General features: G+C 36.7%; 1 protein-coding gene across 1 annotated transcript in view; it reads left to right on the top strand.

Moving 5' to 3' along the window:
* Positions 1 to 204: 204 nt before the first annotated feature.
* The window catches only part of DNTT (DNA nucleotidylexotransferase), a gene marked incomplete at both ends in the record, with an annotated part of 94944 nt that continues 69209 nt past the window's right edge, over positions 205 to 25939 (top strand). Inside the window, 5 exons of the mRNA XM_082308040.1 lie at positions 205 to 407; positions 3868 to 4042; positions 10413 to 10538; positions 22067 to 22237; positions 23513 to 23584. Coding sequence (XP_082164166.1) covers positions 205 to 407; positions 3868 to 4042; positions 10413 to 10538; positions 22067 to 22237; positions 23513 to 23584 — 747 coding nt within the window. The remainder of the gene's footprint in view (positions 408 to 3867; positions 4043 to 10412; positions 10539 to 22066; positions 22238 to 23512; positions 23585 to 25939) is intronic.

Below are 25939 nucleotides of genomic sequence, written 5' to 3'. Positions count from 1 at the left end.
CACCTGTCTGGAGTAGTTCTGTGCAAGAAGTCCCAGCTGGTAGAAAGCAAGTGATGTTTCTGCTTGTGTAGCACCTGTTTTTCATTTCAGAGGGGAAACAGAAGACAATTACTTCAATGGGTGGTGACATTAAATACAGCTGCTGCCTGGGAGAAAGCATGTTATCTTCCTTTTACCCAAGTGAAAACACTTTTGCCTTGCATCATGGATAGGATCAGAGCTCCAGCTGTATTGTCCCAGAGGAAGAGACAGAAAGGGATGCATTCCCCAAATCTTTCCTGTAGTTATGAAATAAAGTTCAATAAGTTTGTCATTTTTATTATGCAGAGGAAGATGGGGATGACCAGAAGGATGTTTTTGATGGAGCTGGCAAGAAGAAAAGGTTTCAGAGTAGAAAGTGAGCTAAGGTAGGAAAATGTTTATGTGTGTAGAAATAACATGTATTAATGCTGCTGGAAGCATTCTAATTTAATAAATGCAGTCATACAAGTGACTGTGGGTGAAGTTTTTGCATATGTATTTGGTGGATATACTTCTTCCCACTATAAAGACGCTTTAGAATTTCAGTGGGTGTTCCTAAAGTGTGGTTCATTGCTATTGTCTTCTGGGCAGAGAGCAGGCAGAACACAAACATTACCAAAATTTCTAATTTCTTACCTCTAAAAATCTGTGGTTCTAATTTATCTTAAGATAAATTACAGATAAAATTGTATCTGTCAGTTTTAATGTGTCTGCATTTTTCAGTGTGCTGCTTCTCACATGGAAAATAAAAAGGGTAGGGTGTGAACTTGCAAATGTTTTTCATGGCATATGTTTCTATGCATTTGTACAGTCTCACTGGAATCAGTGAATCGTGTCTTTAGCTGATCTAAATCAGCTATTGTTTATTTCCCCCTTGAAGTTGGGCTAAGATTAATCTAAACTTAATGGCCAATTCCTGAAATGAGAAAAAGTTAAATATACATGAATGGAAAATGTGATGGGTTGAGGGGGGCATTTGTCTAGAACATTTCTGGTGTTCTAACATTTAATCTTCCTGTGAGTAATACACTGATGTGAGTCTCAAAGTTACTGGCTTATACTTTGGTACAGTCTGGAAGAGCACTGGAGAAAAAACCTGGGAATAAAATACCACAGATGTGGCATTTCAGGGTAAAAATATACTCCAGCTGCAGATTTGTCTGGTGGTGTTTCAATAAACCAACTCATTTTGAAGGAAGCCTTCCCCCAAATAGTACTTTTCATGAGTGCTAGTTATACCATTATGCAGTTTTCTGAAAGCTACATCATTATGTAGGTTCTTTGAAAAGCTGGAAGAAAACCAAGTATTGATCATTTCTCTGTATCTGTATGCAGATAGTATACAACTGGGTCCTCCCTATAAAAGCTCATTTCCACAGATTTTTCAATCCCATCAACTTTGAAAGCCTGAGGAAGAAGGGAGGATGAAATAATTTGTAAAGCAAGATTCAAGCAGGTATTGAACAGAAGGAGGCAATTAGCATCTGATACAAAACTAATTGAATTCTCAGGGAAAAAAAATGAACTGGGCTGTTCTGAATCCTACATTAACGATCCATTGAGGACTGAGTAGAGGCTTTATCTGGGCTGCTTTGACACACAGGTATTTATTGCCAATATTTCAGACTTTCTGTAAGTTGTATGCAAGGCAGGTGTTATGTTTAATTTCATTTTAGCTGCTACTGGATAAAACAGAACTATTTAACTGTTGATTTTTGGTTTTGAAAATGCCAGAAAAAATGCTAAATTTGTTACATTCTGTGCTGAGAAAAAAGCACAGCTGTACAGGTACCAGAGGAAGCTGGTGCACAGCAGCTAAACTGCTGCTGTGAGCATAGCAATGGCAAAGTTCCCAGATCTGCAGCTTGGTACAGATACATTACATATGAATATTTTATATAAAGTGAAATAAACCACAGGAAGCAGAAGTTCTATGGCTCTAACTGAAATTTTTTTACTCAAGTAAAGATGTGACAGTTTAATTAAAGTAGAACCTAGCAGGGTTAAATAATAATAAAACCATTTCATGGAGGTTCACCTAACCTAGATTTGTAATCTTTTAGATTAAAATAAATTGGGAATTTTTTATTTTCAGTGGACTCTGCTCTACAAGTTGCACAATATGGAGAGAAAAAAATTGTGCTATACCATGACTGTATAACATGAAACTGTCTTTTCATGTTTCATATTTCTTAAGTATAGTACATCCAATACATTTCTTATTTCCAAAATACAGTACATTTAATGCATTGGAGAGTTATGCATTAACAGTTTTCTATGGGGTGGCTCCAGTATTTGTCATTGCGATTTGGTGATTTAATGAAATTGATGATTATTGGTATGAATCAGGGTCACAGGGACAGGCCAAGGGATTTTGTTGGTCTCCTAGAAAGTATTTTGCTTTGAAAGGTTGTGCAGTCTGCCTTTAACAGTCAGCACAGATCATTTTTAAAGTCCATACTAAACAGCCATCTCTACAAGTGGTGCCCTGTCTGCTTGGACAGGTTGATGGCTTAACTTCTCCAGGTGTTACAGAAGGACTGCAAAGCAATCTGTCCGGTGCATTTGAAAGTTACTCTATATGCACAAGGCTGTCACCATGGGCTAGCAGGAGGTTACAGAGGCTTGCAAATGGAGGTGGCTGTCATCAGGACAACTTATGTTCCAATTCTAGGCTTATTTCTATAAGTCAAATAATGATAATTAATGATAATAATTAATAATTATTTCTAAGTCAAATAATGGCACTGTCTGTGCCCTTCCCCGAAGAAGTTTAGGAATCTGTTGACAGATATAATTTAATTTCGGCATATCTTTCAGAGATACTGAGGTCCTACATGTTTCATGAAAATGAAGTTTCCTCCTTTATCTGTTGTTGTCTTTGTGGGTGACAGCACCCTCCTGGGATGTGTGTGGAGGGGAAACACTGGGAATCACTCAGAATTTCCTACCAAGTTAGTAGTTTTCTAAACTTGCTGAGGAACATCAGCAGGCCAGGGAGAAATTTACAGATCGTCCTAAGTATGTGTGTAATTTTTTCTGGAAACATGACTTTGTCCCTGTCCATTATTTTCCCGTGGAAGGTGGAGAACTGTGTCTTTTTAATCATGAACTATCATGGGATTCTTTCCAATGTTATTCTAGTACATCAACGCAAATTTACTGTAATAACCTTTGTGCTACCATATTTTTAAGCAGTGTACACCATATAACCTGTTGAACAACAACACAATCTGTAAATTTTATATTCACTAAACTAAGATATCAGTTTTGTAAGAGACTGGCCTCTTAGTAGCAAGGAAGTGGTCTTTAGGTGGAGAGCATAATTCATAAGATTTAAGTAATGAACATTTGAAAATGCCATATGTGAAGAGCTTAACGTAAGTACAGAGAAGTTAAAGTTACAAAAAGATATTACTAGTTGTAAAGCTTTAAAGAATTATTGTTAACAGACTTTTTAATACTGTAAAGCTTTCATTCATTCATCAGGAATATTGGGAAGCAGCCTTTTCATTATGGTACCGCTTGTGCAAGCCAAATATTCTCAGAGATGCAAAAAAGTGTGTAATAGGATAGTGTCTTACGGAAGGCAAATAATGCTGAAAGAAAGAAAATGCTGCACTCACAGGAGCTGTCAGTCTGAAGCCTTTCCTCAAAGCAGATTCAGTGACTGGAACAGATATATTGTGATATGAAAATGCAACTGCTTCCCACATCCTAACGTACAATATCTACTATAATTTTCAGGAAGTGCATGGTAAGTAAATGTGGAGATAGCAGCTCTGTATCTGTGTACAGTTGGGTTCAGGAAAAAAAGAAAACTTCTTTTTGTGCACTTCTTGACAGCGACTCTGTTACTCATATTGTGGCTGAGAACAACTCTTACCCGGAGGTGCTGGACTGGCTGAGAGGACAGGCTGTCGGGGACAGCTCCAGGTTTGAACTACTGGATATCTCTTGGTTCACAGCCTGCATGGAAGCAGGAAGACCAGTTGATTCAGAAATGAAGTATCGTCTCATGGTAAGGCAGATCCTTCAGTGCAAATACAGGGACATTCAAAACGAATGACGGTTTTGATTTTTTTTTTTTTTTTAACCTAAAACCATATATACTTGTGTTGTGATATAATTTTTTAATTTAAAAACTTTTTTCCCTAATGTTTTTTATGAGTAATTCACACAGTTTTAATAGATAAAAAGACCTTCCATACCTTCTATATCAGCGTCTGGTAATGCTAAGTTACTGTGCTGTCACATGTTACAAACTGGTAATATAAATCATTCCTGTAAAAAAAGGGGTGCTATTAAAGGGGAAATATCCATCAGTGAAGCACTTGCTGTTGTTGTGGTACTTGTGGTATTTCCACAAATACTTCAACATCATAGTAAAGGTCCCACTGAGAGCAGTGCTTTTTAATGGCCTTCTGATGGAATACTTTGCCTCTTCAAAACAATACAAAAATATTAAAACCTTTGCTGTTTGGAAGTGATCAGCTAACCGCTGGGCCCTTGAAGGATCTGTGAAATGAAGGCTGCTGCAGTCTGTGAACACGCATTTACAAACTTGGCACCATCAAGTAAAACTGTGCTAAGGAAAAAAGGTTTTTATTATGTTGTATTATCTCTCAATAAGAGCTCTAAGTCAGATGATATCGTGAATGGCAGGCTGATTACTTGGTGAATGGTGTTTGACCTTGAAGCAACCGATGATGAGGTATTTTCCTCTGATCTACCTGACAAAATGGTGTGCTGATTTCTCAAATTGGAGCATCGTGTGAAACTGTGATATTCAATACCCCCAGTACAGGCTGTAAATGATGAGGGTGCGGTAGGGATGCCCGGGTGTGCTGTGTACAGCGCGACAACAGCACGTGCCGCTGTGCCATGAAATAGACCCTGCGCTGCAGCAGGATGAACCTATTCACTTGTTCTGCAAGCACTCGAGCCTCACGGTAGTGGGTTTGATGTGCACTGGGGAAGAAATTAATGCATATGTCAAGAGAATTACAAGTCTGATCTAAAGCTCTCTGAAGTAAAGTGAGGGATTCCTGCTGATTTCTGAGGGTCTGGATTAGGCTCTGTGTGAACTGTGACCCCACTGCAAAATGATAACTGGGAAGCCCATGAACACTGGGACCACGGCAGGATCCACAGCGTGTACCTTCCTGTGAGGCAGAGGATGCCTGAATATTTAACAGCGTTATTGCACTGTTTGCTGCTTCTTCATCCTGACATTTAGATTATGAAGGAAAAACTGTAGCTCCTGATTAATTTTCTCAGTCATCTTTCATTGCCAGAAACTATTTTCCAGGATTTTATGTATAAGAATTACTGTTTAATAACACTTCGGGGGGGCGGGGGGGAGGAGTGAATACACCAGATGGAGCTGTCGCTCTCAGACTCAGCATAATTCCATGACAGAATTTGTGTTTATATTTGCAGTCCTTCCAAAGAAGTTTTTTTCCAGTATATTTATAATATTTTCAGTGAATCTGCTGGAGGGAGAATAGACCAAAGAAATTAATGCAAAACAGAAAAAAACTGAAAACCTTGTAACTACTGCATTATGTAATTTCACAGGCAAACTTATAAAAATATAAATACTGGGAATGCAAAGAAGTTCTCTAAACAAGAAATAAATTCAAAATGTGAGCAAAATCCTGTGAACTTTTCTGAGAGTTTCACATCAGGATTAAAAGTAAACCAAATTACCCTTCATGTGCATTCTTAATTTCAGCAGTGGGTGAAGACCTACAGATTCAGATATCTCAGAAAATATATTTTCATAGATGTTCTTTTTTCTTTTCAAAGCAAGAAATGCCTTTGTCTTTCTCCAAAATGTCTCCAACGATACTGAAGCTTACTTTTTTTTTTTTTTTGATCAATGAGAAGGCTACTGCAAGTTGCACTGCCTTAGTTTTCTTTTATATATAAAAATCCTTTTGGAATTCTGCTGGAGCAGAAACTTCTGAAAAAGGTAGCAGCACTGTCAGGAGATCATTATTATACTTTGAGACTGGCTCTGCAAGTAAGAGCTTCTGTTTTTATCGAAACATAAAGATTTCATGCTAGTAAATGCAGAGTGCAATAAGCAAGCCAGTGACAGCTGTACTGTTAAATTTAAAGCTTATAGTTTAGACCAGTCTTAATTATGTACTGGCTCTAAAGTAACAAACATTTTTGTAAAGCAAACAAGGAAGGAAGAGAAAGGATTCTAGAAGCTCAGCAAATTTAAAAATAATTTTATTGTTGCAGTGTCACCATGATTATTTTTTTTTTCTGCCTTGAGAAATAAGGAAGGATTGAAGTTAAGTTTAACTTTCTTTTTAAGTACTAGACTGAACTTGTACATAAGTAATTTAATTGGAGTTTCACTGAAGACAAATTTGGTCCATTATGTCAGTCTTGTAAAATGTGAAATGAAAGTGAATAAACAAGCCTTGCACTCAGGCTACATCATGAAGGCTTTGAGGTAAAAGGAATGGATTGCAGTGGGAGAATGTTTTGGATGAAATCTCATCTACATGTAGGTTACTGGTAAAATTCCCATTAATATCAATAGCAGTAAGATTTAATCTTTCAGATCTTACAGTAGCCTATTTGGAAGGTTGTTCTTCATGCAGGAAATTTGTTTTAATGCATTACTAAAAAGAAATGTCCTTCTCCATGCAAAACAAGGGGAATAAAGTCAGAGTTACAGACCATTAGCTAACATATTAATTACAATTGTCACTAAAGTACATCTTTCTGTGGTTGCGAATGAGAGATGCTCTAATGTTAGTGATTTATAGAGTATAGAAGGTTGGGTGACCAGATCTAAGATGGTCTGAATTCTTATTGATTCATTTGGTAACAGTTGACTTTTATAGTTAATAGCCATAATTTAATTTAATAAGCTATGGAAGTGCAGTAGCCAAACATCCACATTAAAGGGAAATCAAAATATTTCTTTGGCAAAGGAGTGCCTTTTTTCTGGAGACACCTTTCCCACCACGGGAAGATGGGTATTCTGGACAATAGCATGACATGGACATTAATACATATCCAAGGGCGTCCCCACATGCTAGAAAGTAGCGCTGTTTCCAGGGTAATGGAAAAGAAGGAGGCAGATGGGAAGCTTTCAGAGGGATAAAAAGAAAGGAAGAAAACCATAAGTGGGTTGGCATCCTCAGCAGCCTTAGGAACTGTGCTGTGACTGTGTCTCTTCTGCGTTTTTCTCAGTCAGAACCCAAAAATTGTTAGTTATTTTTTTAGAAAGGAAAAGAGATTTATTTCCTTGAACAAAGGATTTCCCTGCACATTAGGAAAAGGAAGTACCACATCTTTTGATCCCTTGCTATATCATGTGACAGGCAACTCATATTTAACATTTCCAGAGTGTCTCACTCTGTTGCCTTGTGAAAGAGAGAGGCTCTAACTAATGGAAGAAATCCTTCATACTGACAGTCAGAGTTTCCCAGAAAATAAAATGAAACTTATAAACTGGCTGCCTTCTCTTCATAAAATGCTGGATATCAGCAGACTTTATTATTTGATCAATGCTGTCTGGACTTTACAAAGCTGCTGGCTGTTGAATAATGTGGCCTGACACAGCCTCTAGTATCTGTGCACCTTATTCACTGCTACTACATTTTCTCTCTTTCTTTGTTATTTCCCTATGTCATCATCCTTCTTTGTTTGTGTATTAAAAAATATAGTTTGACAAACAGCAAAGTAGTCCCCTACAAGATTAATTCTGCAACTAAGCCTCTCTGCTGTACAAACCGATGCTAGTGGTACAGACTGATTTTCCTGCTTATGCCATGCAAAAAATGTCACTGTGAAGGAGTGGCAGTGACATTCCCTGTTACTGCAGCCTGGCTGTGGGGTACAAACCCTGACTAGCTCTAGCAATTAAGTAGCCTAAACATTTGGATATTTTTCGGTGGTTGCCCCTGTGTAGTTTACCATAATTTAATTTTAAGGTAGTGGAGATATCTGCAAAAAAAGAAACTTTAATGCTTACATTTTTCTCATATACATAGTTGTTTCTTCCCAGTACTACAAATTATTTTGAGATAGCGTGAATTTCCAGGATTGTTTGTTCTACACTGTAATTGCTACTGGATGAAACTTTAGGTTTGTCCAATAATCTGTACAAATGATTTTATCCCATCTGGTCTTCACACCAAAAAGCAATATCAGTCCTGTTCTTGTGTTCTGCTGATGATAAGAGATCATCTCTGTAGTTCTCATGCAGACATCACAATATTCCCTACAAATCAGACTATAGTAATTACTGTTTGCCTGATGTTTTTGCTATTGATTTCTAGCCAAATTTTCTTCTGTTGATATATATAATCCAGTCCTGTTAATTAAAAGCATAACTATTGCTGATTAAGAAAAATGCTCAAATAACTTTCTAAGGCAGGAACAGGATGTTTATGTGCCAGTCTATCACCCCCTTAAACACATGGACTTTCTTCGTTAATTTTGCTCTTATCCACAATGCCAGGTAACGCTACATGTAGGGGTCTTGGTCTTTGTGTGTCTAGGTCCTAATGAAGATAATAGCTTATTATATATTCTGTTCAGTAACGTTCTGTTTCTTCACAGTCTTTGCAGCTGGCACTATCATTTCAAGCAGTGTATTAGCTGTAATCAATCATAGTTTGTATGATTTAAAATCAATTTTAAAGTATAATTCATGAATGTGTGCAAAAGTGGATGAGTTGTGCTGTTGATCCTGGCTGAAACCCATTTCGGTTATTCCCAAGAGTGGTCTTACACATAAAATAGCTTCCTTCCTTTCAGTGTATACTATGAAAACTGCCATATAATTCACTGCTCCTTCAGCTGTGCAAGGAAATGCCTTTTGTGTGTGTGAATACTGTTATTTAACTACTCTGTATCAAATACAAAGGCAATTTAGCATGAAATTATATGTGGGGGGTGTGTGTGTGAAGGCACGTAAACGTATTTATAGGTTTGCCTAGCACAGGTGCTAGCTTTATGGCTGCATGTCTTTGGATACAGCGGAGGAAGGGCTCATCATCCCATTATTGGGGTGAAAATTTCCTCCATGTATCTTTGTGATATTTTTTTGTTGTTGTTGAACCATTTCCCTGTGGCTTTTGGTATAGTGCAATGCAATACGTTTTTGACAGATCTGCCAAATGTTTTCAGACAAAATGACAAATAGCAAAAAATACACAGAAATGCTGAGAACACTTCATGTGTTTCCAAGATATTTCGGATTTGGGCACTTTTAATCAAAACAAAGGAATTAAAGGACTGGGCATATAAAACAGCAGAAAAGCTGGTGCTAGGTTGTCTTTTTCCTGTTGCTCACTGGTCAGGACACTTGCGTGTTGAGGGCTCATGCTCAGGACTCTCTTTTGCCAATGGGGACATGACTCTCTATCCTGCCTTTCAGGAGAATTCCCTTCCCACCCTACTGGGGTAGGTTGCCCACAGACTTTTTTTGTTGATCTTGGTCGATTTTGCATGGAGCAAAATTAGGCAAAAAGTGAATGAGCATGTAGGTAGCCTGGTGATTGGGAAACTCCCATTTAAGATTTGGCACCTGGCTCTTTTTCCTTGCTCCAGCGAATGCCTACAAATGATGTCTGAATTGGATCAGCATGTAAGGAGGGGGCTGTGTGAGAAACCACATCATAAGGTGAACACTACATGTTGGATGAAAGGGTGGAGATGACTCTTCTATGGCTGTTTGTAAATGTTTCCTTTGCATATAATGACCCCAAAATAGAATATTTAGCTTAATGAATTAAATCTAAACTAAAAAAGTTTTCTTTCATTTTACCTGGAAGAAGGAGGAAGTTTATTTTAAAATCATACAAACATTTTTCCTTCACCACTGGATTTAGCTACAGATTGAAAAAGTCAGTTATTTGGGCATGTCTTTTTAAAAAAAAAAAAAAAAAAAAATTTTTCTCCACTCCTTTGTCTAACATCGCTGACCTTATACTGAATCATCTAGTGTTTTCTGAGAAAACTCTCTGTTCTTTCAAGCTTATCTGCTCTTAAAGCTTTGTAGTTTTTCAATCTTACTGCAATAATGAGTAGTAGTAGAGAGACTTGCCATGTAGAGAGAGATTTTGTTGTTTTTTCTTTTTTTTTTTTTAAATGACAGTGCCATTGAAAACTCCCTGCAAGAACCTACTGCAGAAAATGAAAAATCCCAGTAATCACCAGATAAACTGGTACTGCCAGTGCAGCCAATGTGAAATTAAATGTTTTTCCCAGGAAGATGGTAGGAGCATTATTATTGTCTTACCTTCTCTTTAAAGGTACATACTTTGGGATCATGAAACGTATTTTTGGTATTTTAAGGTATTTGAGAGCTGTGTCATCAACCCTTCTCCCCCCCCTTTTTTTTTTCTTGTTAGGAACGAGATCAGTCGCCTCCTTTGAATACACCTGAATCAGAAGTGCCATCATTTATTGCAAGCAAAGTATCTCAGTATTCGTGTCAAAGGAAGACAACTTTAAATAACTACAATAAGATGTTCACGGTAATGCTTATTCTATCCATGAAATAAAAACAAGCATAAGTAACATAATTAATACATTACTTGCATCAATATTTTCTATGGCACCCTCCGCAAATTCATGAGTTAAACAGGCAGCACAATGGTAACAATTTAAAAAAGTTATAAATCTTCCATACTTAAATTAAAATTGAGTGCAAGCTTAATTGCATCCTTTAAGTATTGCTGAAAGCTTAACACAGTGGATCTTTAAATACGCTAATAGCTTGTAAACACATGAATTTTTAAAACAAATGATAGAATAACATTCTGAAGATGTCTTTAAGCCTTTCATCACAGTCTTATTTGACAAGTTGGAAGTAATGATAAGCGCAAGTTTGGTTTAGGTCAGTCCAAGGTACTTCACAATTGCTGTGCTGCCTTCTTTTTTGCCTAGGTGTTCGGTTCTTCAAAGTGTGGTTGTAAGCTTCAGATTTTCATAATTATTTAGTTATGAAAACAGATTGTGTGATCAATGTAATTACTTTAACATGATGAAAAAAATCCTTAAATTGTCTAGTTAAATAGAAATCTTAGAGACTGTCATATATGCTGTTTAATGCTCATAACATTGCACAGTTCAGTGGGCATGAAGAGCCTGAGTCATCTGGTCTAAATTCCTCTTAAGTTATTGTGCCTAATGGCTCCTCTTGGCTGGCTCTAGATACTTGGTGACAACTATTCAGTAGGAAACATTCGACATAGAGACTCTAACGTAATATAGTCTGAATAAATCTGGCATAGTTACATTCATACATTTCAACTATAACATGAAACACCTCCTCATCTTCCTAAAGTTTTATTATTTATTTTATTCTTTATAAATTTTATGCTTTTACTTTGTGTGTGTGCCTATAAATACACACAAATCTTTCAAGTAAATATTATTTGTAAAATCCATATAAAAAGAATAACAACATATCAGTAATTTGAGAATAAAAACATTTACAAGGTAAATACTAAAACCTCTGGGAATTCGGAACTAAAGATAAACCTAAAAGCAACTCTGAAATGTCTTGATCTGGGACTGCAGAGTTAAATTAAACAACCTGAATTTTGCCTTGTAGTGATGCTTTGAAATAATCATCAATTATACCAATTATATAATAGTGTTTATGGTACTCAAGTAGGTTAAACTGTTTGCTTATTTAAAAATGTTTCCCTTTTTGAGCAGCCTGATGGGAATTGAGTTTCAACCCTGTTTTGAGCCTGAGGTTGGACCTCCTGAGGTCCCTTCCAACCCTAATGATTCCAGCATTCCCCAAACTGCTTCTTTTGAAATGGCTATTGTGCCCCACCTCCTGCTAGAAAAACAAGGCTGTGAATGTTACCATTTAACCTCTTGAAAGCAGTCTTTCTTTTTCACTGTTTACGAATATCAAATACATGCTGCTGTAGGGGAAGATGTCAGACCAAATATAGTATGATCCAAAATTCTGTAAAATACCAGCCTTCTTGGAGAAATAGGAAGTGCCTTAGTTCTACGCTTCCTGAAAACAGTAAAATGTGGGAGTCTGGCTCTTGGTTGACTTTTCTGTAGTAAGACATTTTGTCAGCCATTCTGAAGGTAAAAAATTAAAAGTAATTGTGACGGATAATGGCAAAGTAGAATGGCTACCTCCTAGAAGGCACAAAGTTGTTTATTTTTAATTATCGTTAACATTTTGAGCACAAAAAGGTCTAGAATAAGGTAGTTCCCTTTTTAATGATCCCTTTTAAAATTATTTCTAATTTTTGAAACATTTAATATCTTTATTTGTAAATTTGCACAGTATTTTTCCATTTTCAGAGACTGAGTACTATAACTCTAGTGAATATATAGTTCGTCTTATAGCTGTTGAATTCCTGAATTTAGTCCAAGATTCAGTTCAAATGAAAACTGTGAGCAGCAACGTATTCATTGAGTGGTTTCTGTTATACCTGTGTTTCACAGAGAGGCTGTCCGTAAATTACTTCCAGGTTTATCGTTGCAGCAGTCTTAATGTCAGAGTACAACTTGTTCAGTTAAATTCATTTATCAAATACATTAGAAGCAGGGCAGTTCGATGACTGAAGCACTGAGACTCCCTTCTGTTATCCTATATATCAAACATTTCTGAGTCTGGGTAGAAATTAGGTTTTGTAGTGACAAAGGTGGCAGTTTTTCATCCTCATACTTTGAGAGTAACTGTTCTGAGTTCATGCTGTATTTTATTTCTGGAGGTGGTACTGGACAAGTTGATAATGCGTATGAGTCTGTCTAGCATCTGCATCTTGACAGTTGTAATGTGTGGTGGGTTGACCTTGGCTGGATGCCAGGTGCCGACCAACCTGCTCTATCACTCCCCTCCTCAGTGGGGGGTAGGGGAGAAAATAAGATGGAAAAAAGACTCATGGGTCAAGATAAAGGCAGTTTAATAAAGCAAAAGCTAAGGCTGCATGTGGAAGCAAAGGAAAACAAAAGATTTATTCTCTGCTTCCCATCAGCAGGTGATGTCCAGCCACTTCCCAGGAAGTAGGGCTTCAGTATGTGTAGCGGTTGCTCTGGAAGACAGATGTCGTAATAACAAACGTAGCCCCTTTTCCTCTTTTCTCTTAGCTTTTATTGCTGAGCAGACATCGTATGGTATGGAATATCCCTCCGGTCAGTGTGGGTCAGCTGTCCTGGCTATGTCCCCTCCTAAGATCTTGCTCACCCCCAGCCTACCGGTGAGGGGGGAATCTTGGAGAGACAGCCTTGATGCTGTGCGAGCACTGCTCAACAGTAGCCAAAACACTGGTGTCTTATCAACACCTTTCTAGCTACCAATACAAAGCCCAGCACTGTGAGGGCTGCTATGGGGAAAGTCAACTCCATCTCAGCCAGACCCAATACATAATGTAACTCCTTAGGGCTGTTGCTCTTCTTCCTCACAACCAAAGCTTGCAATGACAGCTGAAGGCTTGCGTGTTTATGGATTGCAAGAGTAGGACCATTCCCTGGAGGCCTGCCTAATATCATAGAAGCCTGATTTTCAGTTTTGTTGTTATTTTGTCAGTCTTGTATTAAACCTGTAATTCACGTTCTCAAATAAAAGTGTTCCAACGGATTTTTCAGTGTGAGCACTTAGCAAATGCACTGAAGCATTGGTATAATTCACTTGTGCGTGCTGTGGGCAGCCAACCATTAAATGACAGATTTTCCCTGCCTCAATGCCATACATCCTGAAAATTAGGTCCAAACCATCTTGAATTATGTGTTGATGATAGTATTTTGTTATAACAACTTTATTCTGTGAGCCAGCGTTGTTCCTTTTTCTTAAAGATTTTCTGTTTTCTTTGGTTAGCTTGAAAATAATGTTTTTTGATCTTGCCTATAATAGGGGCACAAAGCTATTATTTGCTTATGTATTCGTGGATGAATTAATGGATTCTTCCTTTTACTGGACTTTGCCCTGATACCCTGTATCAAATTGCTCTTTCAAATGAGTAGTGGTTATGTTTGAGAAAGAGTAGTAGTTACATTTGACATCTTTTAGTTTCTTCAGAAGAGCAGGAAAACAGTCACTAATAGGCAGTGACATGTACAACGAGGCTTTGAATGTGCTGATTTCATGGGAGAGACAGTTTTGGCAACTTGATTTCTGGAGAAATTGGTAATTATGATCAGTTTTAATCTTGAGTCCTGTTCTGTATATATTTTACCATGAAAGAATAATTATTAAAACCCAATAGCAGAGATATTTGACGAGACCTTATGGGGACAATGTGGTGGTTTAACACACTAGATGCAATTCCTATGTTCAGCTGTCCCATGTTTCCTTTCTATTGTAATAGCCAGAAAATGACTTACAGAAAGGTGCAAGATATCAGTTTTACATCACGGAAGAAGCTACGGAAAGGTTGGCAAAGACCGTGCTGATGTGAAGTTTTCATGATTATGTTCAGTATGGGGCAAATCCTACCAAAATTATTTTTTTAATGAGCTGTTGAGTAGTAGCAAGGCCTGTTGTGTGAAGAATAGACTAAGTATGTCAAATTGCATGCTAAGGAGGAGATATTGGGATTGTGTGGCAGTCCATGGAGGAGAAATGCAACCGCTTCAGCCTTGTGGGGCCTCATGCAGTCTTTGGTTCACTGTGTGTCACATACTGTGGCCTTGTGGTACATAGGTTGGGAACCACTGCCACAGGCTTTACTAATTTGGATGATTCAGGAATCATAGAATCGTTTAGGTTGGAAAAGACCTTCAAGATCATCGAGTTCAATTGTTAACCTAGCACTGCCAAGTTCACCACTAAACCATGTCCCTAATCACCACATCTACACATTTTTTGAATACCTCCGGGGTGGGGACTTAACCACTTCCCTAGGCAGCCTGTTCCAATGCACCTGAATGCATAGCCCTGACTCCACAGGTGCATTGTAGCTGTTCAGGTGGGTAAACATGTAAAACAAAAGGGGAAATCGTTTCACAAGAGGCTGTACTTTAGCATGTTTCCTTTATGTTTGTCTTGAACATTAATGTTGTTATGAAATATAGTATTACATTGTTGTTCTCTGGCTCATTTGTAAATAGCTAGCCATCCTCCCTCTCTCCCACTGAAAATATACACTTAGGGGCTAGCATTGTGTTTTCATGTGGTAAAATAAATGGAGTCATTCTGCTGTGCCCAAGAGGGATTGTTGGATTTGAATATTAATACTAGACTGCAATAAAATCCAGAAAGACATTATTCTGTAAGGAAAATACAATTTAATTCTTACAGAAGAAACTAATTAAGTCAGAGGCAAATGGTTCTGTGATTCTGAGGCTTATTGCTAGTGCTACTGAATGTTACTCTGCTTTGGCTGTTACTCATGGTAATGAGAATGTGGATGTTTAGCATGGGAAAGATGCCTGGTTTCCTTTCCACTCTGTTAGAGGGGAAAAAAAAGAAAATCTCTTTTATTTTCTCTTCTTTTGTACCTACAGAAATATGTATCAGTTATGCCAGTGGCTCAAGTATTTATTATTATTCCATTTTAAAACAGACCTCAGGAGAACCTCAACTTTAATTTTATAATGAACTTGGGAGCTCTATAAGTAGAAAACCACTGAATACAATACATACCCTTAATAACATGTACTGTCTTACTGACATAGCTTACTTCTGTGAAAATTCTCCAGACAGTACATCAAAATTGCAAATTTTGTAAATGTATGTGAAGTGTATACCTATCCAAAATGAATTGGTGGTTTGGTCTGAGGAGGAAATATCTCTTCTCATTTTTAAGGTAAGTGGGAGGGTGCTCCCTAAAATACGGACAGAATATAAATACACCTGCACTTTCTGGCAACCCAAATTTGTATGTATACATCAAGTCTATGCTGTTTTCTTTGGCCATAATAATATGTGTAATATACTTTCAAGATTTTATGCTTCTTATTACACTGTAAGTTTTTATCTGCTGTAGGGCAGTGCTACTTGATTGACACTCTAACTAGCATTGTTGTGCTCTGTCAGCAAATCTTTTCTAACAATTGTCTTGTTTTCTTTCGCATTATGTGGAGAAATATAGAAACTTCTCAAGAGCACCACTCTTTTCTGTTGTAAGAAATGAACCTGCTATTATTGGTTAATATGAGGAGCAGCTGGAGCTAACAGATATTTATTTCTAATAACAGTGTGTATACAAGGACCTTGAGATTGTGCATATTATGCTGTTACTGTTATTGTCATTCTCTTGGCTCCTTTGTTTCTCCAGCTGATGTAAGATGATGTGATAAAATCTTTGGACCTGGGCAAGTATTGGGCTTTTCAGTTCGGATACCAAAAAAAAAAAAAAAAAATTCAGATTGAACAAAAATGGATTTTTTTTTTATTTGGAAATCACTTTAGTCAACACTACAGATGATTGGCTCAAATTGCTTCATTCTTCTTGAAATAAGCATCTGAAAGTATTTATTTTCTCTCTCTATGTATACAAAAGATATTCACAGGTCCTATGACTCTTCCCATTGACACAGGAAAGTAGGATTTATACTGGGGAAAGTGAAAAGAAAATTATTTGAATAGATGGTTCATTCTAAATCTCTTTAAAATTACTTTGGTCAGTTTTGAATGGACACCAAGCACTGGCAATAGCAATGTGATGAGAACTAGGACCCACGCTTTGGATTTACGACTTACTAAATAAACTTCAAGTAGAAAACAGTGATTGAGAGGAAGAGCAATTTAAGTCTAATTGCTGTTCTGAGCATAATAGTCCTTCAAGCAGGTATCATGTAGGGTTTTTTGGGGGGTGTGTTGGGTTTTTTTTTAAACACACTTTGCTATTTAGCTCTTTGGTGGATTAAGTTCACCTGTACAATTGTATGTTGTTTTTTTATTTGTGCTACAGTAGCATTTGTAGGCTCAAGTAAGATAGAGGCCTTTTTTTATGAGAGATGCTGTACAAACACATTGTAGAAGACAATTCAAGCTCTGGAGAGTTCATAGCCCTAATAGACAGCAAATGAAAGATAGCAAAGGAAACAATGGCAGGGAGGTATGAAGCAGCTTTCCAAGGTCACACAGCAGAGGAGCAGTGGGTGTAGGCATGGGAATAAGACAAGTGTCCTGTCCATGAAGCCGTAATGCTTTCTTTACAAAATGGATTAGATTTAAATGTTTTCTTGGTAGTACAATACTGGTGATGTCTGTTCTCACAGAGTCTTAAACTGAGATTATTAGGCACTATTTTGGAAGTAGCAATGGAACTGCTCTGACCATCTTGTTGAAACGAGCAGGATAGTATGAAGCATAGCATGGGACTATTAGCTTCTTTAGCTTTTCTGACTGTGAGTGAACTCATGCACTCTTATATTCATGTTGAAAGTTATTGGATTACCTGTTCAGCAGGCATAAATCAGCATAGCATTATTAATTATTATTTTTTTCTGAGAATCATTCTCATATTAGTTGAGAATCTTGCTCTTTCTGTCAATTTCAGTGTTGTGATTTTTAACATTTATAATATAATATTTTAGTGTGCATTTTTACGTGTGCAAGATGCTTACTGGTAACTGCTTTGTTAATGATATTTTATCTTATTAGGTCTCAAATACCAGATATTAAATGGCTTCAAAATTTCTGTTAGTACATCCATCCTCTTCCTTATTTTTAGCATAATTCAACAAAATCTTTGTGTACTTTTGTATCTGACCCACCAGGAGCTGGAAGTCCATTCCATCCCCAAATTTTTCTATAGCCCAAGTCTCACCAACATGCATTCCACAATTTCAGACACAGATGCAAAATTTACAATAAATGAAGAACTGAAATGTAGCCCAGGTATCTTTCACATTTAGAGCAGCCCCTGCAGAATACCCCAGAGATTATGAAAATCCCACATCTTGGAAATCTCTAGAAATTTAGTTTCCTGTTAAACTAGTACCTTTTAAATGGGCAATCTGAGTATTGATCTGATTGATAAAAAGATGGTGAGGTGCTTAATGTACGAAATACAAAGGTTTAGAATAAATGAGGTGTCAGTAACTTTCCATAAATAGATTTCACCAGAGATCTAATATATCACAAGCTTTTTCTCAGCTAATATAGGAATTTCATGTACTTTTCCCCTCCTATTATTCAATATGGACTATAATATTCAATAGACAGCAACTCCATTTGGAGATCAGTTGCTTTCGTTTGTTGAAGCAGAAAGATTTTATCAAAAAGAATGTCAAAAGCAGTTTTATGCAAAAAGACAGATCTGTAATTAATTGCAACATTTGCAAGCAATGTTTTGTACAGGGAATAATGAATATTCAATGCTATTTAATTGTTTATTTAAAGCAGCTTAATGAGCTTTGCAAAGGCAGGAAAACACTGAAAAATGCAAACTAGAATGATAAAAATGCTTTGATTATATTTTCTCATTGACTGTCAACCACCTCTGAGTAAAATGCTACATGTGATTGTCTTTTTCAATAATGGTGGTGACACAGCTTTTCTGACAACTGCCCTCCTGCTAGTAGGAAGGGGCTAATACCTCTCTAAAACAGCAGTGGTACTGGTATATGCAGACACATTTATCATGGTGGCTGATTATTCAGTGTAGAATACATCTATTTAAATGTGCATGTGAGAGGCCGCCTGTTGGGAGTGAGAAAAAACATCCTAGACATTTTGAGCCTCCTAATCAAGAAGATGACTTTGCCAGTCTCTGCCTTTACTACATACTGCTGAGCAGGTACTTATGAGAACTGTTGTCTGTCTATGTTTTTGTATGTATAGACTATTTTAACAAGCGGGTAGCGACTATATCTTTTTGGTTCTGTCCCCTGATTAACACTCCCCTGCTAGTGTTAACTGGAGCAAGAGATTTCTTGCCAAACACTGATTTCTTGAGTATTCATATGCAGAGATTGCAAAGAGAGAAAAAGAAAGCAAAAGTAATCATAATTTTGTGAGTGGAACTGTAAACCTCACTTAAAGCAAGAATTAGCATCTTCTACCACATAGTACAAAAGAATCTTTGAAGCTGATAATGAATAAGAAGAATAAGAACTTGGGAGCATGTAAAAAAAAAAAAAAAAACCCCACAGCAGAGGAAACATCCAACTCCTATCACCCCACTTTTAAAATTTATTTCCCCATTTGCTTTGCAGTACTGTGTACGCTGTGTATTTTCTTCCAGATGCAAACCAGAATGAATCCATGTTGCTTGGGACCTCAAATTGGTAGTTTCCTCTTTTTCTGCATTAGTTTTCTTTCTGAATAAGAACTGTAACGTGCACCTGTCTTTAACCAAAAAGTGTGTAATTAAATACAGCATAATCTGTCAAGCAAATAAAGATCTCAAATGTGTGGAAAAAAGAATAGCAGTTAGATAAATCCAACAATTAACCACTGCAAGACCTTTAAGGACAGCTGTAAGGAAGCTAAAGTTTTGTGCACTATTTTTGTAATAGAAAGGGGTTTTGTTCTTGTCTTCTTTTTTTTTTTTTTTTTTTCTTCCCTCAAAGGAGAGTTCTCCCCCCTCCCTTTGGCTCCTTATACTCAAGGTCTAGTGGAATGTAAATAGTGGTAGAAACTTCCAGATCAAGCTTGCTAAACAGCTCTCTATCTCAAGAGGTCTTTCATGAAATGTTATGAAAATGGAATCGTACAGCACTTACTAATCAGGGTGTCTGATAAATAAATATGCAGCTAAGGGGAGGATTCCTCCAGTGAGATGGACAACAGATGACTGATTCTTAGAGAGATCAAAGAGTGATGTTATACTGGTGATACAGAACAAAGCAAATTCTCTGTAGCAAGCCCTACTTAATTATTTTTATACGCTTTAAGATAGTAGCACAGGAAACAAAAAAAGGAAAGTGAAGTGGTTTTGTTCAGCTAAGGTACCCATTTCCTCTAAAGAGATACTGTCAAACCAATTAAGATCTCATATTGTTGATTTGTTAAGAGGAAAGTTTTGCAAATTCTAGGGTCAGCAGAGACAACATTTTCGTGAAGATTTTTATTAAAACCTTCATTTTGCTTCAATGAGACTATAATGTTTATAATCTGAAGAACACAATGTATCTGATGGTCTATTTTTCTAGAACTGACCAAACAATGACATGTAATATGTAAATAACCTACAGTCATTGTGAAAGGTACGTTTAATTTTAAGAAGTTGTTCTGTTTTAATGATCTAAATGATTGTACCTCAAGTAAAATCTTTTTGTTGTTGCTCAAATCAGGCTGTATTCCTTCAATGCAGGGTGGCAGATTATGTTCTCAATTCCATGGATGTAATAAAGGTACGACTTCACTGGATTTGCTGTCATGTCAGTCAGGGGGCTTGGGACCGACTTCAGTTCACCTGGAGATATCACACATGTAGCATTTAGGATGTGCAAGGCCTGCTGGTTTTTACTTGGCTTTGTCTTCCAATATAAAGCACATTAATACTAAGATAAAACTCAAAGCAAAATCTAAAATTATTTTTCTTTAAACTACATAACAATGCATTTGATTACAAATGAAATGAAATCTGAACCTAAATATGAACAGGGATCCCATAAACACTGAGGGCAGGAAAAATTCTGTTTAATCTTATTCCTTCCTACTATCCACTGCAGTCATTGCTCTAGTAAGGCATTTGCTGTCGATATCTGTATCACGGGGCGTTACTCATCCTTATTCCAAAGCCACTTCTGAACAGACACTTGGACTACAGCTCAGTGAAGTGATAATTGCAGGCAGATGCACACTGACAGCCACTTCTTTGTTATTTTGTAATGCCTTGCATGTCAAAGAAGAAATAGGAGTAAGCTGGAAAACAGGAAGGATATGCAGCAACAGATACAGTGGGGCATACGGCCCTTTCAAGGCCGGGATCTGTTACCTCCTCGTTAGAGACTGGCTGAAGAGCAAGAAATGGGATTTCTGGCAGGACTGCAGGACACAATGCAGTGCGGGAGCTTTGCAAGGCTGGCTTGTTTATGGTCTGTACCTAGCCTGCCCTGTGCCATTTGAATGGTGCACAAGAGCATCCCTAACAGCCAGGTGTGGGATGTATTTTAGATAAGTATTTTGAACAGTGAAAGTCTCTTCTGGAAATGGTATATTCTTAAACATTTCTGAATAAACCACTTAATTTTTCAGTTTTGAAAATTTTTGAGGTTTTATGCAAGGTTTCATTAAGAACTCAGATTTCCAGCTGCTAATCAGCTGCAAGCCTCCATAAGCTCTTATCTCATGTTATTCACAAACTTTTTTTGCAGCATTTGTTCTCTCCCAAAACATAGTATTCTACAGTGGGAAACCAAAAAACTGCCTCTCTTCTCCAGTTCTGTGCAATCTGTTCTCCCTGCATTTCATTTCTAAAAATTGCTGCTATTAATATATATATATATATATATTCTGGAAGGGAGGGAGACTTCAAAGCTGCATTAAATGCCATATGGATAGTTTAAAAAAAAAAAAAAAGTACTGGCAATCTCCAGGTAGTTTTGAGTGCAACGTTGAATACAACAAGCCATGGATAGCTGAAGAACCATATAGAAAATGTTTCTATTTGTATAGGTCATACATCTGAAAAATGAGGAAAAAGAGAGTTTGTTCCCTAAATTACTAAATAGAAGCATGGCTACAAGTTCAAAAAGAAGAAGGTGATTTCCAGCATTGCCACAGACTCCTATTTCGTTGTGTCTGAAAATGAAGATGTCACATACTGACCTGCTGGATTACCTGTGTTTAAGCACAATTTTAAAAATTATGGTGCTGTTTCACATGGATCCATTAGATCTGCACAGAATATGGAAAGTCTATCTCACAAAAGGTTTTGAAGTTTGGCTTTGTTAAAGATCGGAGTCTTTTCCCACATTTGCCTCTAAAATACAATTTTTATGATACCTGGAAAATTTCAAGTAGTTAGAAAATTATGCTGAATTTTTTTTTTATGATCTCTATCTTTTCACCCTAGAATAAAGAAATGATTCTTGAATTAACAGACAAAGTACCCTTTCTAAGGAGTATACTGAATATTTTAACCTTTTATTAACCTTTCACTTTTTTCTATGCTCCCCCACTCCCCAGGATGCCTTTGAGATAATGGCTGAAAATTATGAGTTTAAAGAAAGTGAAATATTCTGCCTGGAATTTCTGAGAGCAGCTTCTGTGCTGAAATGTCTTCCATTTCCAGTAACCAGAATGAAAGATATACAAGGGTTGCCCTGCATGGGAGACCGAGTCAGAGATGTCATTGAGGTAACGTACCTCTGAATTATCTGCCAATTGATACTTTTTCAGATCTACTTTTAGAGGTCACAGAGTGCAGCATTGATATCTGTGTGTATTTACACAACCTTCTGTATTTCCTGTAATAACATAATACTATCCTTGTTACTAAGAACACAATGATTTCTGGAAACCTTTTGTAGTAACATAAGGTTGTGTCATGGAACCCCTGCCCTTAGGAATAAAGGTAACTAATCAATAAATACAAATTAATAAATAATACAGTATCATCTTTGTATGTAACTTTTAAAGGCTCACTCTGATTTGAATGTGACAGGTTAACTGTTAATAGTTTTGTTCAAGTGACTTCTGCCCTTGGCAACACCGCTTTGCTCAGCTGAATACTTTATTAGAAATACTATTTTTGCAAAACTGGTAAATATTTTAGTACTTTAATGATAAATCCTACCTTGCTCTGAGTTATAGCAGAACCTTTTATCTAGGTGATGGATGAACTTTACATTCTTACTGGAGCTTTGAGTATTCCCTGCATTTTTCTTTAATTCTTAGTCTTTTCAGGACCCTGCATCTCGGGTGCTGTTATTCCAGCCGGCAGCTGATCAGGGGGCTCAGCTGCCTGGAGAGGTCATTGCTGAGTGTTTTGATTCACTCTGGCTCCTCGTTTGCCTCACTCCAGCAGTTAGGAATGTAGCCTGTGAAGTGCTCTTTGTACCTACTACTTGGGGACTGGGAATTCAATTTTGAGCTCACAGAAAATAGGATGATTTGGAGGGGTTTATTGGTGGTTTTGTTTGTTTGTTTGTTTGTTAGTTTTTAATAGAAAGACTTAAGAAACTGTACATTCAAGAAAAAAATATGTCTATTCTTACAATGCTCTTGCTTTTAAGAGAAGTAAACTCAACCAAATAATGAAATCCAATTTTCAGGACAACTCATTGATAGCTTATGATAAATAACTGCTTTCTGGCCATGAATTTATGAGTAAATAAGTACTGTGAAATATATTCCATGGTGTAAGTTTCTACTTCACCCTTGAGTAAATTTATGAGTAAATAAGTACTGTGAAATTTATTCTGTGGTTCCAGTTTCTCCATCATCCTTCAGTAATTTTCTGTCTCAAAAACGATTGCAGAATTTGATCCTAATGGAATAAAACAATATGCTCGCTAAGGATGCTCTTTGGGTTTTTACAGGTTGATAAGACTTTCCTTTACATTATTTTATTAAACCTTACTTTAATTTTGATTTTTTTTTTTCAAAAAAGTAACATTTTTCCTTGTTTAGGAGATTATTGAAGAAGGAGAGAGTTCTAGAGCTAAAGAAGTGTTAAATGATGAACGATACAAATCATTTAAGGTAAATCTTTTGAGGTTTGTTACTGTTGTTTAAAATTGCATATATTTTCCTCTGTTTAGTAGAGCTGAGACATAACCATCAATTTTGTTATAAAGGAACATCCAATATCAAGTATAAAGAAAGAAAGGTCTTGAATAAAGATAAAGGGAGAGAGAGAAACTGTGACAGAGTAGGGAATAATGGTGAAATGGTGAAATGGCTACCTTTCTAATGTAATGTGATGTACACACAGTTGCTCTGAGGCTTGAACCAAACAATCTCTTTTTCCTCAAAACTAACGTAATGCATACTCTTTGCTGTAAGTTTAACTTACTGTTTGGTTTCTTTTTTCCTCAGTTGATTATCATGATAACATGACACCATCTTATTCTGACATTAAGAAAATATCAGGTGAAGAAAATGACTCGGATCTATTTTAATTATCTCGTGCGTGAGGCAGAAGGAAGAGGACTGGAGATATTTCTTTTTTAGGCAGATTGTAGGTTCACAGTCATGGTCACACTTCTTCATAGTTACAGGGAATCTAAAACACATAAATACTGCAGTTCCCATTTCTTAAATATTCAGTGAATTCTCCACTGGAAAAATATATACTGGAAAAAGATTTTTTCAATTTTACCTGCAGTTTTAATCTCTAAAAATATCCTGTTTGTGTCTTCAGAAAAATTTAAATCAGAGAATAAAAGGAATGGAACTGTTTAATTCTCCCCAGCATTACTTACGTTCACTTCAGATATTGAAAGGTTCTTCCATTCTCTCTGACCTGCAATAGAAGCGTGAAAGGATGTTCAGTGATAGCTGATGCCATCTGTAGCAATACTCAGAGAAGAGGTGTAGATTCACATGCGTAGCAGGATTCAGGAACCACACTTGCCTATTAATGGTAGTAAAGATTGAGGATCAGCCACTAAATCTTGTGTTTCAGGGTTTAAGAAAATTTCTTGGAGGTTAGAATAAAACCTATCAGGGGACAGATTATCTCAAATATGCTTTATGCCTTGTTTCACATGCCAAATTACAACAAACTTACGTGGCTCTCTTGTTACCTGAGCACAGGCTCAACATTTTGGCTAAATTTGCTGTAGCCAGGTTTTTCCCAACAATTTTTTATGTGTTTCTAAGAAACCCAAGAAGAATCCCATAACATTAGTGAATTCCTAAATTTTATTGTTTAGCATGGTTCTGGTAACTGCTGCGAATCACTCATCATGACTTAAAAGATCACCGCTGGTCCCAGGGCCACATTTATCAAACGACTGAAATAAATTATACAGTCCATGTTTTAGATGTAGGGTACATGAATGACATGGTCAGTTTGCCTCCTTATGGAAGTGGATGCTGCAGAGAACAAGTTCATATAATTCACTTTCACCAGCTGAAAAAGAGCAATGCTTGCATACACAATTGAAGAAATGGGCTACCTGCTACTCACACTGCACTCTTGGCAGTATCTCTAAGTTGATGTCTATAAATATACTGAATAATAATGGATCTTAGTATGGAAATTAAAAAATATGGAGTTTTTTCCCTAAAAATCTGGACAGTGGCATAGAATCCATTTTCTTTAGTTCTCTATCCCAATATTAATTAAGTCTCTTGGAATCATTCTCAGCCCAGTAATAGACCCTTTTGAAAATCTTTTAGTACTAGGAAAAACATTAAAAGATAACAATCTAAGTATTTAAAAAAATCATTCTTTCATAAACACCCATGATTCAGACAAAGAATAGGTAATTTCATCCATTATGTACAAAACGTAGGGTAATTCCTATTTAATATTATTCAAGGTTTTCATTCTTCTCTTTTCTTTATCTTAATTATTTCCAAGGAATTAATCTCATTAGAAAAACACAAAATAAAGCTAGCATGGTTGGAATTCAGAGGTTGTAGATTCAATGGAAAACAGCAGTTATTCGTGTCTTACACAGCTACATATTGAATTCTATAAAAGTACAAAGAAACTATTGAGAGCTTCAGTATTGACAAACTGAACATAAAGAACGTGCTTTTGGGCAGGCATGAAAGTTTTCCCTGTTGCTTTCATATCACTGTTCATCTGAGATATTGATCCGCTGAATAATGCTTACAACTGTGACATTTTTACTTTACATCCTTTCTTGGGGAATAAGGTAGTGTACAAAATTTCTTTGGAATAAATGCATAACCATACTAAAACTTCAGAGACTGGTAAATTGAGGCTTTTTTTTTTTCTCCAGTGGGCAAAATAGTGAAATCTGTACTCCAAATAAGACATATAGGAATTTAGCTTGGCTCACTTGAGGACTGAAGAATTGTATGACTGTTCATAATACGCAAGCAAAGAAAAATTACCGTTTGTACTTGAAATTGAATCCC

The sequence above is a fragment of the Platalea leucorodia genome (genome assembly GCF_965183815.1).
Source record: "Platalea leucorodia genome assembly, chromosome: 4".
NCBI lineage: Eukaryota > Metazoa > Chordata > Aves > Pelecaniformes > Threskiornithidae > Platalea > Platalea leucorodia.
Note: the sequence above shows the minus strand (reverse complement) of the source record. Positions and strands in the feature narration are given on the sequence as shown.